We start from the raw sequence: 11946 nt of genomic DNA, 5'->3' as shown, positions 1-11946 counted from the left end.
CTGGGGTGCTCCTGGATTCACATTTGGACACTTATCTTGCTGGGATCCTTTGACCACTGCTGACTTCCTGCCCTTGGGCGGGGGGCTGGACTCAATGACCTTCCAAGGTCCCTTCCAGCCCCAATGTCTATGAAATCTGTGAAGTCGGCAGCCCTGTCGGGGGGCACGTGCCCCCCCATATGCGTTGCCCATACTCCCCGCCAATCTCCGGCCCTGCCAATAGCGTCAGCCCCCACCCTGTCTGTGGGGGTGGGGACACATGCCCGTGGTATGCGTGGCCAACCCTCATTTTCTAAGAGAACCTATTTGTCAAGTGCGAGACCCTTTCCTATATCCACGTTGGGGTTGCATCCCACGGGCCGGACGAAGGCACGGGCCAACCGGGCAGCTGCCGAAAAGAAGCACGTTTCCACCGAAGGGAGGGGCGGCTAGGTAGGGCGCTGCATAGACCTTCCCTTGTGTAGGGGCGGTGGGAGAGGGGCCCCGCCCGGCGGCGCTGCGGGGCAGGGCGGCGGGCGGGAGGCGGGAGGCGGGAGCCCCTTCCCGGCAGGCGCCGCCCCGGCGCGGGCGCGGCTATAAGAGGCGCTGCGCGGCGGCCGCCCGCCTGCGCCCGGCTTCAGGATGTTGGTGGAGAGTGGGCACGCGGCGCTGGCACTGGTGGGCGGCGGCACGGGCAGCCCCCTGGACCTGGCCTGCTTCTATGCCTCGTCCCCGCACTCCAGCGAGGGCAGCTGCTCGCCCGCCCGCTCCGCGCCCGCCTCGCCCGGCTCCGGCTCCGGCTCCGGCTCCGACTGCGAGGCAGCGGGCGGGCAGCGACGCGCCGGTAAGGGCACGGCCCACCCGTCCGGGGGGCGAGAGCCTGAGGGGGGCAGAGGTTTATTGTGCTTGGGGGCTGAGTCTCCCCGAGTGGGGAAGAGCGCCTGGGAGAGGGTTGGCATGGGGCACAGGCGAGCCCGTCAGAGGCTGCCCTAGGTTATGATTTTCAGCTCTTATGGGGAGGGGCTCTTGTCTCGTCTAGTGGGGCGCATCTTCCCTCCCACCCCAGCTCCTTCGTAATTTGCACCCTGGGTCCTGGTACAAAAAAGGTTGAGAAGCACTGACTGAGATGGTGGTTTCTTTGTATGGCATGCTTTGGGCAGAGGTGATCCTGCCTCAGGCAGGCAGCCAGACTGAGATGGACCACCAGCCCCGCTTCCTCATGAGTAAGATCTGAACTACAAAGTCTCTGGTAGATACAGCCTTAGGTTTGAGCTAGCTGGTTGCGGCAAGAGGTAGGGCCAGTCTTGGAAGGCACTCAGGACCTCTGTGGACGGGAGGTTGCCCAGTCTGAGAGGAGCAACCAGATCTGACCAGGGGAACCCTTATCCCTTGTGATTCCTGGCTGATTTATTTTGCTTATTGATTTATTTTTTACTGGGTCTCGTGTTCCCTGGGGCACCAGTATGGTCATGCAGTAGTCATTGGCTTTGGTGCTTCGGCTGCCAGCAGGAGAAGAGGGCTGTTCATAATGGATGCTCAGCACTTTTCAGGAGGAGGCTGTTCAGTTTGCATTCCTGTAACCTGGGGTGCTTAGAGGTCCCTGCAAGGGTGCTGCAGGACACCACACTGTTAGCACTGTTAAGTGGGCACACAGGATTTGCAAGGTAAACCCAGAGACTTCCCCTAATTCCCAGAATTCATTGTGTTCAAACTGTTCTGCCCTGCTGTTGTTTCGGCGTTCTTTGCAGCAGAATTGCTCTAGTATTTTCTAGTTAAAAAAAAAAAAAAAAAAAAAAGGAAGAGAACTTAAGAGCTGGCATTTTCCTGGGGGCAGGAGTAGAGTGGGATCTTGAGTCTAGAAAGGTTATGCTCCTTTATGTAGTGAGGTGTCAATGCAGTCTGGAAAGAGCCTTCCTCTAAAGCATCCCATTGAAAGTGTTTGCTAGTTCAACGTAAGGACCTACTCCAAAACCATTTGATAAATTTGCATTGGTTGTTTAGGTCTTTAACTCTCTCCCTTGTTCTTCCTTCTCCTGCCCTTTATATTATATACTATTGTTTATGTAACTAGGCACTGCCTTCCCCCCCCTCCCCCCCCCCCTTTTGATTTTCCTTTTGGTCTGTTTGGGTTTATTTTTCCATGAGAGGCTTGTTTACGGAAAGCTAATGTTTTCACATATAAACATTGAGTTAATCATTTGTTGTTCTTAGTGTCTCAAAAATGGCTCTTAAACTTTTTGTGAGTCATAAGCCTGTTTTCTCCTTCAGAGGCTCTTAAGAGCCTGGCTCATTTTCTGGCTTGGGAAGGCTGGGTCTGCTGGAGTGTTGTTACCATGAAGTCTATTGAAACCCGGAGATTGACTCCCATTGACATCAGTGGATTTAGACTCTGGAACTGTATTTCTTTTTCTTCTGGCAAAAATCCCAGCTGATGACCAAGGGAAACTTGAGACCAGGTCACTGATCTCCAGTTTCCTATATTTAAAAATAAATAAATAAAAATCAAGCATCTGGCTTGTTTCTTTTCTGGGAGGGGTGATATATTTGTGTATAATGTATATAGTTTATTTGTATCCTAAACTCTGTACTTTCCTTATCACATTAGTTCCCTATTCAAATGGGGTGTGTTAGGTCATCATTTCCTATCTTTCACTTCTGCTTTTACAGCTTTAAAATTGGTCTGATTTTTTTTTTTTTTTTTTTTTTTTTTTTAAAAGAGGCTGAGGGGTCTCACAGAGTCTTCTGCTTGTCTTTTTAAAGAAAGCAAGTTTTCTTCTTTAAAGTGGAATTTTCAAGCCCTATGGAAACACCAAGCACAAGTAATTCTGGAAATTATTGGCCCAGCATTAGGCAAAAAACATTCTAATATTTTTGTATCATGCTTTTGCATATGCATAGGACTTGCATTTTATTGCTTCCAGTGTATTAACCAACAAGAGTTGATAAGGGGGGGAGGGATGAGGGAGAGTCAGAAGAGATGAAATTCGAATTGATGTGCTTCTGAAACCCTTAATAGCTGGCCAGCATGGGTCTCTGTAATCTATTCTTGTGTTGAACGACTGCCTGCATTCTCAGATGGAATTAGAGAATTTTTGGTGATTGTTTTTCTGTTTGTTTTTTTGATTCATGGTAATTCCAATTTGCTTGCTTGCTGTTTGTTTGGGTTTTTTAAAATGTTTATTTGAGTACCTTTAAATTTTATTTTGTGTCTCTGCAGTTGAACACCACATGGGGGGAGGAAGGCAGCACAAAGGACCTTTCCAGGGGGTTCGTGTGAAGAACTCAGTGAAAGAGCTTCTCTTGCACTTCAGAAGCAGCAGACAGATGTCTACAGGTTATGTTGCTGATGACTGCAAGGTAATAAATAGTTTTGATACTATGGGCCCTTGCATCAGTGGGTTCAGCTATTGGTGGAGTTGGTGAGAAATGTATTTAATAAGACCAGACCCCGCTTTTTTGGCTTGCTGCTGATGCAGGTGTGAGAAATGTTGTTTTCTCCCAAAACTATGGGAAGGAAGAGTTGGGGGTACGGAGTGGGAAGACACCAGCAAGTGGATTTGCTCTTCTTGCTAAAGAAAGGAGATGCATTGAAATTATAGATGGCTTGTTTTTCAAATAGAGTACAAATAAATGTAAACTTGGCTGTAGTTATGCCAAAAGATAAATGGACAAACTTTCTCAGAAGATAATTGCTTTAATTGCTTGTTAGTGACAGCAGCCAGCATAGTGCTGCACAGCTCACACACTGTGAAGACAGCAGTTGTCCCGCAAAGCCTGCAATATAATACAGGGGCGGAAGAAATAAGATATGCTAGCCTAGAAAGAGGAATTTGCCTTAGAGTACCTGCGTTGAGTTCCTGTTTGCATCTCAGTGAGAGAGAATTTCTTGGGTTTGGTGTTATTAAATTAAAATAGGAAGTAAGCTAATAGATTTTTATAGGAATTTTCTCAAAAAAAATTACAGCACTGTCCTCCTAGAGGTTTTTGAACCATCCTGTAGAATTCTATGGCATGGATATAATTGTCTGTTACTTTCTATTAGATGACTCGAAAAGCCATTTAGTAGACTAGTTAGAACTTCATAGACTTGTAGGACAGTAGGGCTGGAACGGATGTCATGGGGTCATCTAGTCCAGCCCCTTTCTCCCAAAGTTTTGCAGCACTCTTCTGTAACAGTACATTTTAGAATTGTTTTTAATTAGTAAATGTATCAAATGGAAGTACTGGTTTGACACTCTTCTATATGAATTCTTCTAAGTGTAGGAGGTGCATTTATGTTTATATGAGTGTTTTTAGTCTCTTTTGAGTGTTTCTTTTTAAATTGCTTTCAGTTTTTCTGGAATAATTTTGCTTGTTTTTGTTTTTAAATAGGCACAAGAAGGGTTACTGAACTATGATCAGTATACAGGTACAAAATTTTAAACTTTCTGCATGTCCCTGTGTAATATAAATATAAACATACTATTTTTTTTTAAAGAATATTTGCCAAGGCTAAAAACTGGTTGTAAATTTCCTCAACAGAGCTGAAGAACTTGCTAGCTCACAGTAGCAAAAGAAAGGCTTCTGAGCCCCTCTGTGATGGACCTGCTTACAAACGGCCAGCCAGTGCCCACCCTCATTTCCTGGTAAATTTTTCTGTCTCTCTCTTTTATTGTTTAAAAAAATAATTGTTTCATAAGACTGGTGTTGCAAGGAACCAGCCACTGAATAATTCCTCTAATTTTTTGTGTTTATTTTAATTTTTTTGCAGACACCACCACAGACACCAACCTCTATTGATAACATGGAGGATGCACACAAAAATGAATCAAAGCATGATAGCAATACTGACCTGCTTCAGAACATTATAAATATTAAGAATGAGTCAAGTCCAGTTTCTCTGAACACAGTGCAAGTTAGCTGGCTGCATTCTATTTCTAACCATAAATCACCTGGAGAGCACTATCAAGACAGTTCAGGAACACAGGCTTTCTCTCCACCCCAGAAGTATCAAACATTTCAAGACAGCAGTTCCCAACAGATGTTGGATGCTCCCCAGAACTACCAGTTTGCTCCCTCACGGGCCCAGGATTTGTCACAGAATTATATTCAGGATCCTTCACCGGAATACAGGCCACTTTCTGGCAAAGTCCAGTCTCTGGCCTACCAGCAAAATGTTTTTGAAAGTCGTGAACTGCAGTATTGCCCAACCCAGGGTTTCTCATCTCTCTTGAATGGTTCTGAGGGTTCAGAGAATATGACTTTTCCACTGCAGCCTCTTGCAAATGCCCATGAGCAACCTGACATTAGCACCCATGCTCAGAACTTCAGCCTGGCACCAAGTAATATCTGTGGTACTCTTGGTGGAAATGGTACATCTTTGGCTACTCTGAATGTTTCTCTACAGCACACGGGTATCAGAAACACTGCACAGCTGGGCAAGTCCTTCTTTCAGTGGCAGGTGGAACAGGAGGAAAACAAGCTGGCCAACCTCTCTCAGGACCAGCTCCTTGCCAAAGACTCAGATGGTGACACGTGAGTATCCTTCATTTAAACTGCGGTGTTGGGGAATGCTTTGGTTGGCTCTTGGTGGGTTGCTTGGTTGGAAGGGGACTCTTTTTTGCTTGGTAGGAGTGGCTACACCTTTGAAAATACAATAGCTTCTTTCAAACAGCATGTCACTTTATACTTGTGACCTTCCCTGCAGGTTCCTTCATATTGCTGTTGCCCAGGGCCGGAGGGCTCTTTCCTTTGTTCTTGCAAGAAAGATGGCTGCTCTGCACATGCTGGATATTAAAGAACACAATGGCCAGGTGAGGTTCTCAGTGTGCCAGCATTTTAAGCTTCTGAAGGCTATATGCTTCTAGACCTTGAGCGAAGCTTGTTGGAATGCCTGTTGATATTATGCTTGAGGGTTAGCCTGCATACTAATGCCAGCCTTGACTTAACAGTTCAATAGATAACACTTCACCAGTGCTGGGAATTGTCTGTATCCATAAACATTGCTTTATTAATATTTGATCTGGGGCATTTTTAGTTGTCATTTCCTGGTAGATAACAAATGACTTAACCTCTTTTCTGTATTTGCAGAGTGCCTTTCAGGTGGCGGTAGCTGCCAACCAGCATCTCATTGTACAGGACTTGGTTGGTCTAGGGGCTCAAGTGAACACCACTGACTGCTGGGGCAGAACGCCACTCCATGTTTGTGCTGAGAAGGGGCATGCCCAGGTCCTTCAGGTGAGGTTTGATAAACTCTGGAGCCCTTTCTTTGCCTTGCCCCTATCCCCTATAAAAACAATCCCCATTTCTCCTGCACTGAGATGTTCTGACTATATCCCAGGGTTGTACATTATTTAACAGTTTAATGTACAGCAGTTTGCTCTAAGACTATCAATGGTATTATAGGCTGTTGCTGTAGAATTTTGTACGTAAAAAAAACCTGAGCAGTTTCCTTTATATTATACAAAAATGTTATAAAACCTTTCATTTACCAGTATGTCTTTTGGCTTGAACTAACAAGTGCCTTGTACCCATTATTGCAGGCAATCCAGAAAGGAATCTTGGAAAATAGCCAATACGTGGACCTTGAGGCAACAAACTATGATGGTGAGCAGCCTGGGAGGGGAAAAAGTTTGAGCTGCCCCTATGAAACAAGACAGCCAATCAAATAATTCTTTACTGCTTGTTTGATTTATTTATTTATTTTTTAAAATTGTTCTTAACTTCAAGGTTTGTCAGCTTTGCACTGTGCAGTACTAGCCCACAATGCTGTGGTGCATGAACTCCAAAACCGTCAGCCTCCTCACTCCCCAGAGATTCAGGAACTTCTGTTGAGAAACAAGAGTCTGGTAGACACCATCAAAACTCTGATCCAAATGGGAGCTTCTGTTGAAGCAAAAGTAAGTTAGAGTAGCAATTCTGAAATAACTGGGTGCTGGGTGCCACCTGAGGCAGAGGGCAAATTGCTTATTATAAATGAAAGGGAGTTAATAAATACTTTCAAGTACTTTAAGACTTCTTCATTTATCTGATTGGAATGGGAATGCTGTGTTTATTCAGATCAGCAGGGTCTCTTTTTAGTAAATGACTAGAAGAAGAAAGTGACAGCTTAATTTCTGGACAAATGTAATATTAGCTGGGCTGGTAATAAATGTGTTCCACTTTATTGTAAGCATTTAGAAGCAGCCTGTAGAAAATGCTGCCCTGGTGTTTTTCCTGGGGTTTGGAATTTGGATTATCATTAAATCCCATATCTGGTTTGAGTGACTACTGGGCTAGGTAGTTAGGTCTAAACTGTCCACTGCCTTCTTGAGAACTTGAACAATTCAATATCCATTGAGGACCTGGGCCATCACATATGAGACTAGAATAGTTTAAATAAAAATTACCTTTTTTACTTCGATTTCAAATATCAGTGAATTACAGTACAAGTGTAGTAGTGAAGGTAGTCATCTCCTGTACTCTTCCTTCTCCCAGTCCCCTTGAGGATACTCTGATATTATTCTTCCACTTTATTTTAAAAGGCAATGAGTGTTCTACTCAGGAAGTGAATCCACCAGACTTCCAGTGTTGCAATGCAGAAACTTCTTTTGTTTTTTGTTTTGGCTAGGATCGTAAGAGTGGTCGCTCAGCTCTGCACCTGGCAGCAGAAGAAGCCAATGTGGAGCTTATTCGTCTCTTTCTGGAGCAGCCCAACAGCCTGTCTTTTGTTAATGCAAAGGTATGGTGTCTTTCATAAATGCAAAGTAGTGTAGATCCCTTGTTGAATGAGTGATAGCATCCTTGTGCCACTATTCCTAAATCTTGCTAGCTTTAATGGCATTGTTCCCTTGTTTTCACTAGGCGTACAATGGCAACACAGCGCTTCATGTGGCTGCCAGCCTGCAATATCGGATGACCCAGTTGGATGCAGTTCGTCTGCTGATGAGAAAGGGAGCTGATCCCAGTGCTAGGAACCTGGAGAATGAGCAGCCAGTTCATCTGGTTCCTGATGGCTCTGTAGGAGAACAGGTAAAAGAAACCCCAAACCTTTTAGATTTTTCTGTTGAGTTGAGTGGCCATGAGTACATTTTTTGTTTGCCAGAAGTCCTCCTTTTTTCTAGCAATATTAAATTCTGTGAAACAATATCATAGATGCTTCTGAGTTAGGGGAACAGAATAGCTTGACTGATTAGGACTATTCACAGTCAAAGGCAGGATAGAACAGTTAACATCTCTGTTCATTCAGAATAGCACAGCTGATAACAGCAGTTTTCTCCTTGCAACGTCTAGGTCTTGCATGCTAATTTATGTAAAACTCAGAACAATTAAAAAGCTGGAGTTGAATTGTTTGGGACTAACAAGGCTAGTAGCATACAGAGTAATCACCTAATCTTAGTTTTTGGAATGGTCACTGAATATTCAGCGAAATAAATTGAGTGTGTTTGCAAAAAATATATAAGGAATCTCTCTAAAGAAATGCATGGTAAATTACAGATACCCAATTTGTTTACAAAATGGGTAAACAAATTTGAGAGAAATTTCAAAGAGAAATGGCAAGCTTTGTAATTTCAGTATCATGTACTGTATTTATACATCAGAGTTGAGGCAAGTAACTTGAGAGTTCTGTTATAGAAGAACTGTTTAATAGAATCAGCCATTAGGCACTTTTCAATGTCATAAGGTCACAATGCAAGACCATATGCTTACTGTGCAGTAGCTTGCTGTTACTGTGCAGTAGCATTGCTGGTCAGGAACCGTGATGTGATTCATAGATTCATAGACATTAGGGCTGGAAGGGACCTCAGAAGATCAAGCCCAGCTCCCTGCCCCAGGGGCAGAAAGTCAGCAGGGATCATAGGATCCCAGCAAGATAAACCTCCAAATGTTTCTTAAAGGTGTTCAAAGTAGGTGCTTGAACCACCTCTGGCTGGGGTCTATTCCAAATCTTGGGGGCTTGAATAGTAAAGAAGTTCTTTCTTACATCCAGCCCAAAATGGTCATGGAGAGGTTTGTGACTGTTTGACCTTGTCATCCCTTGGGGTGCTCTGGTGAACAGATGTTGCCCCAGATCCTGGTGAACACACCTGATGCTACTGTGCAGTGGTAATGAGCTACTGTGTAATAAGCATCACCAGGCAACCATGCTGGGATGCTACTGCGCAGAAACGCTGGTTACTGTGCAGTCATTTGGTACTTAGTTGTTACTACACAGTCATTTAGTAGTTGCATAACTGTGCAGCAGGCTTCTCATGTAGATGTGCCTAGTATGTGGAAAAACAAGAATCTAGTTCCTTGCTTATGAATTTGGGGTAGGCCATAAAAAATGCTAGTGTTATGATAAATTTTAGAGTCCAAGTAATAAATCAGGGAAGTGCTGTGCTAAGTACTGTACATTTATTCATACCAAAGAGATGACCCTTGCCCTGAAAAGTTTACCGTATAAATAAGCAAGTAATTCCAATCTCAGTTACAGTGGTAAAAATCATGTTGTTTTAAGGCAGTTCACTTGTACAACTGAAATTGGAATCTAAGCTGATAGCATTGCGTTTACGAGTGCACAGGTTTGGGCCTTCAGAGGGTGAATACTGATCTCTCTCTCTCTCTTTTTCAGATAAGACGGATCCTGAAGGGGAAGGCTATTCAGCAGAGAGCCTCGTCATATTAGACTCCATGTGTCTTGGAGTTCTCATCACTTACACTCACTGTCAGTTAGGCAGTCCTAATGTATTTGTAAATAGACCATTTGCCTGGTGGAGGCAAATGTTAGTTGTTTCCATGAAACAAAAGTATTTAGTTCACTATCATATAGTGGGTTATAATTAATAAATAAAAAAATCCAAATTCCTCTCAGCAGATGGGAATGTTTGATTCCCCGGTATATGGAACCTTTGTCTGGATACCCGGACCCAATATCAGTGGTAAAACTGACTTGCTTAACAGCAGATAATCTGGTATCTGGGCAGGTATCTGGGCACAGACAATTGTATTGTTTGTTGTTAGTTTTTATGTTTAATTTTTTTGTTTTTTGCATTTAGCTAGATTTATTGGATGGCAATATTTTTATTATTTGTTTTTGTCTTTTTTAAATTGCACATAAATATTAACTTTTAGGAAAATCTAATATTTTAAAACTAAAAGACATATTTATATACCTTTTTGTAGCTCCCCCCTCTCAGTTTCCACGACAGTACTGTATATAATCAAGGCATTATCATGCAGTTCTCCAGACCTAGTGGTTTGTTCCAGTTTCAGATATTTCCAGTTTTGAGCTTTTGGATTGTGCACATGGAATTCTGATTTTTATGCTGGTGGAAATCGGATTAATTTAATTGTGTGAATGATTAATTGTCAGTGCTATAGTATTGGCAGGATCAATTGTCAATGGTACTTATTTGCAGAAAGCTATTGTAGTTAAAAGCAAATAATGAGTTGTAATAGGGTAACTATAAGCTTGATAGTGATCCTGTTGACATCAATGGGGACAGCATCAAATCCTATTTTCTTGTACCAGGACAGATTTTTCTTTAATCTGAGCAGTAGATTGTGTAGGAGAAAATATCCCTCTGTACATAATTTTCTTTAATGAGGAAGAATGTGGTTCTGATTTCAGCAGAAGTGCTCATGTATACACTTGGGAGCGTACTGATTGATGTCAGTGGAACTTAAGCATGTAGTTTAGATTACCTTGCTGAATCGGACCCTTTTCTCCTAGGGGAGAATACTTCCATCTCCTAAACAGATTTATTCTTGTATTGATGTTTTTACCTTATAGGTATAGTGATAATTGAATAATATTTGAAGCAAACACGGGTATTTTTCAATAATAATTCTGGTTCCTATTGCAACATGTTTATTAATGAAGTTGTATAAACATGTTTGATCAAAAAAAATGTCCTGTTTTGATCCCTCAAAGTGACCTGGGATGTACTTCATTTCAGTTGATTCTTTGTATGTTCTCTTTGTTCTCTAGCTTTTCTTGCATCATGTGATTCTTGTCCATAGCTGTGTAATTAACCTGGCATAATCTGATCACGTTGTTTATTGAAAGTATGTCTTGTAGACAAGATAATTGGAAAATCTGATAACTTGAGCAGAGCTGTGATGCATGCTTCAAAGATGTGTACAATTTTGAATAAACTTTTTAATGCAAAGTTTCTAGTGGCTGGTATATATGATGCAAATAATATTAAATTTCATAAAATATGATGTGTTGCAAAAGCCTTTTACTGACAACACCTTGCCCTTTGGGAAGCAGAACCCATGTAAATAGCCCAATTCTCAGCTGGCCAATTGTTCCTCACACACAGAGCCGCCTCCTCTCTTGGGACTCCTTTCTTGCACATGTTGGGAAACTTAGTCATCTTAGCCAACCTCTCATTTGCTTCCTTTGCTTTCCGTCTCACTTCTTCCCTTTGAGTTATGTTTAGTCAGTTCACTAGACTGACTGTTTGATTTGGTTTCGCAAACACCAACGTCATAAAGAAATCATTGAAAATTTATCCTGAACATGGCAAGTTGCTGCTGAGGCCACAATCTGTTCCTCTTCTCCCATCTCTTTCCAGGAGTTAAGAGCCTTCTAAGGACAGCTACAGCGAGGTAGATGTAACCTCACATGTTAAGTTTGAAAGAGGGAAAGGAGAAGAAGGTTGTATTTTGACCACCATTCAGTATTATTTTGTTTGCTGATGAAGGCTTGCAGTGGAGTGTTAAATCCATAGCTGGTGTTGGTAGATTAGAGCCTTCCAAAGTCAAAACAAGGCCTACTTAATGTATCAATCTGGCCTAGAGCATCCGAGAGGCTGTGTATCATTTGAGAAGACAAATAGAAGGCTATGCCTTCCAATAGTGAATCTTACCTTCTGAACTGAATGAAAGGGCTCTTTGCTTTGTGGGGGTTTGGAGAAAATTCAGTCCCATTCCACTGCTGTTCTTTTTAATCATTTACATAATGGCCAATTAAATGTTTTTGTGTTGAAGAGAATCTGATCTGGACTTGCTAGTATGCAA

General features: G+C 42.6%; 1 protein-coding gene across 1 annotated transcript; it reads left to right on the top strand.

The window, feature by feature from the left end:
- The first annotated feature begins 616 nt into the window (after positions 1-616).
- Positions 617-11090, top strand: NFKBIZ (NFKB inhibitor zeta). The gene is made up of 12 exons (XM_090058320.1): positions 617-823; positions 3197-3336; positions 4351-4387; positions 4501-4604; positions 4730-5493; positions 5666-5771; positions 6049-6195; positions 6501-6564; positions 6688-6857; positions 7568-7678; positions 7801-7968; positions 9551-11090. The coding sequence occupies exons 1-12, from the start codon at positions 622-624 to the stop codon at positions 9602-9604; spliced, it is 2067 nt and encodes a 688-aa protein (XP_089914446.1). The 5' UTR covers positions 617-621; the 3' UTR covers positions 9605-11090.
- The last annotated feature ends 856 nt before the right edge of the window (positions 11091-11946 follow it).

Source organism: Crocodylus siamensis, chromosome 1, assembly GCF_052110815.1.
Source record: "Crocodylus siamensis isolate JL-2025a chromosome 1, ASM5211081v1, whole genome shotgun sequence".
Taxonomy (NCBI): Eukaryota; Metazoa; Chordata; order Crocodylia; family Crocodylidae; genus Crocodylus; species Crocodylus siamensis.
The sequence above is the reverse complement of the archived record's forward strand: the minus strand, read 5'-3'. Positions and strand labels throughout refer to the sequence as shown.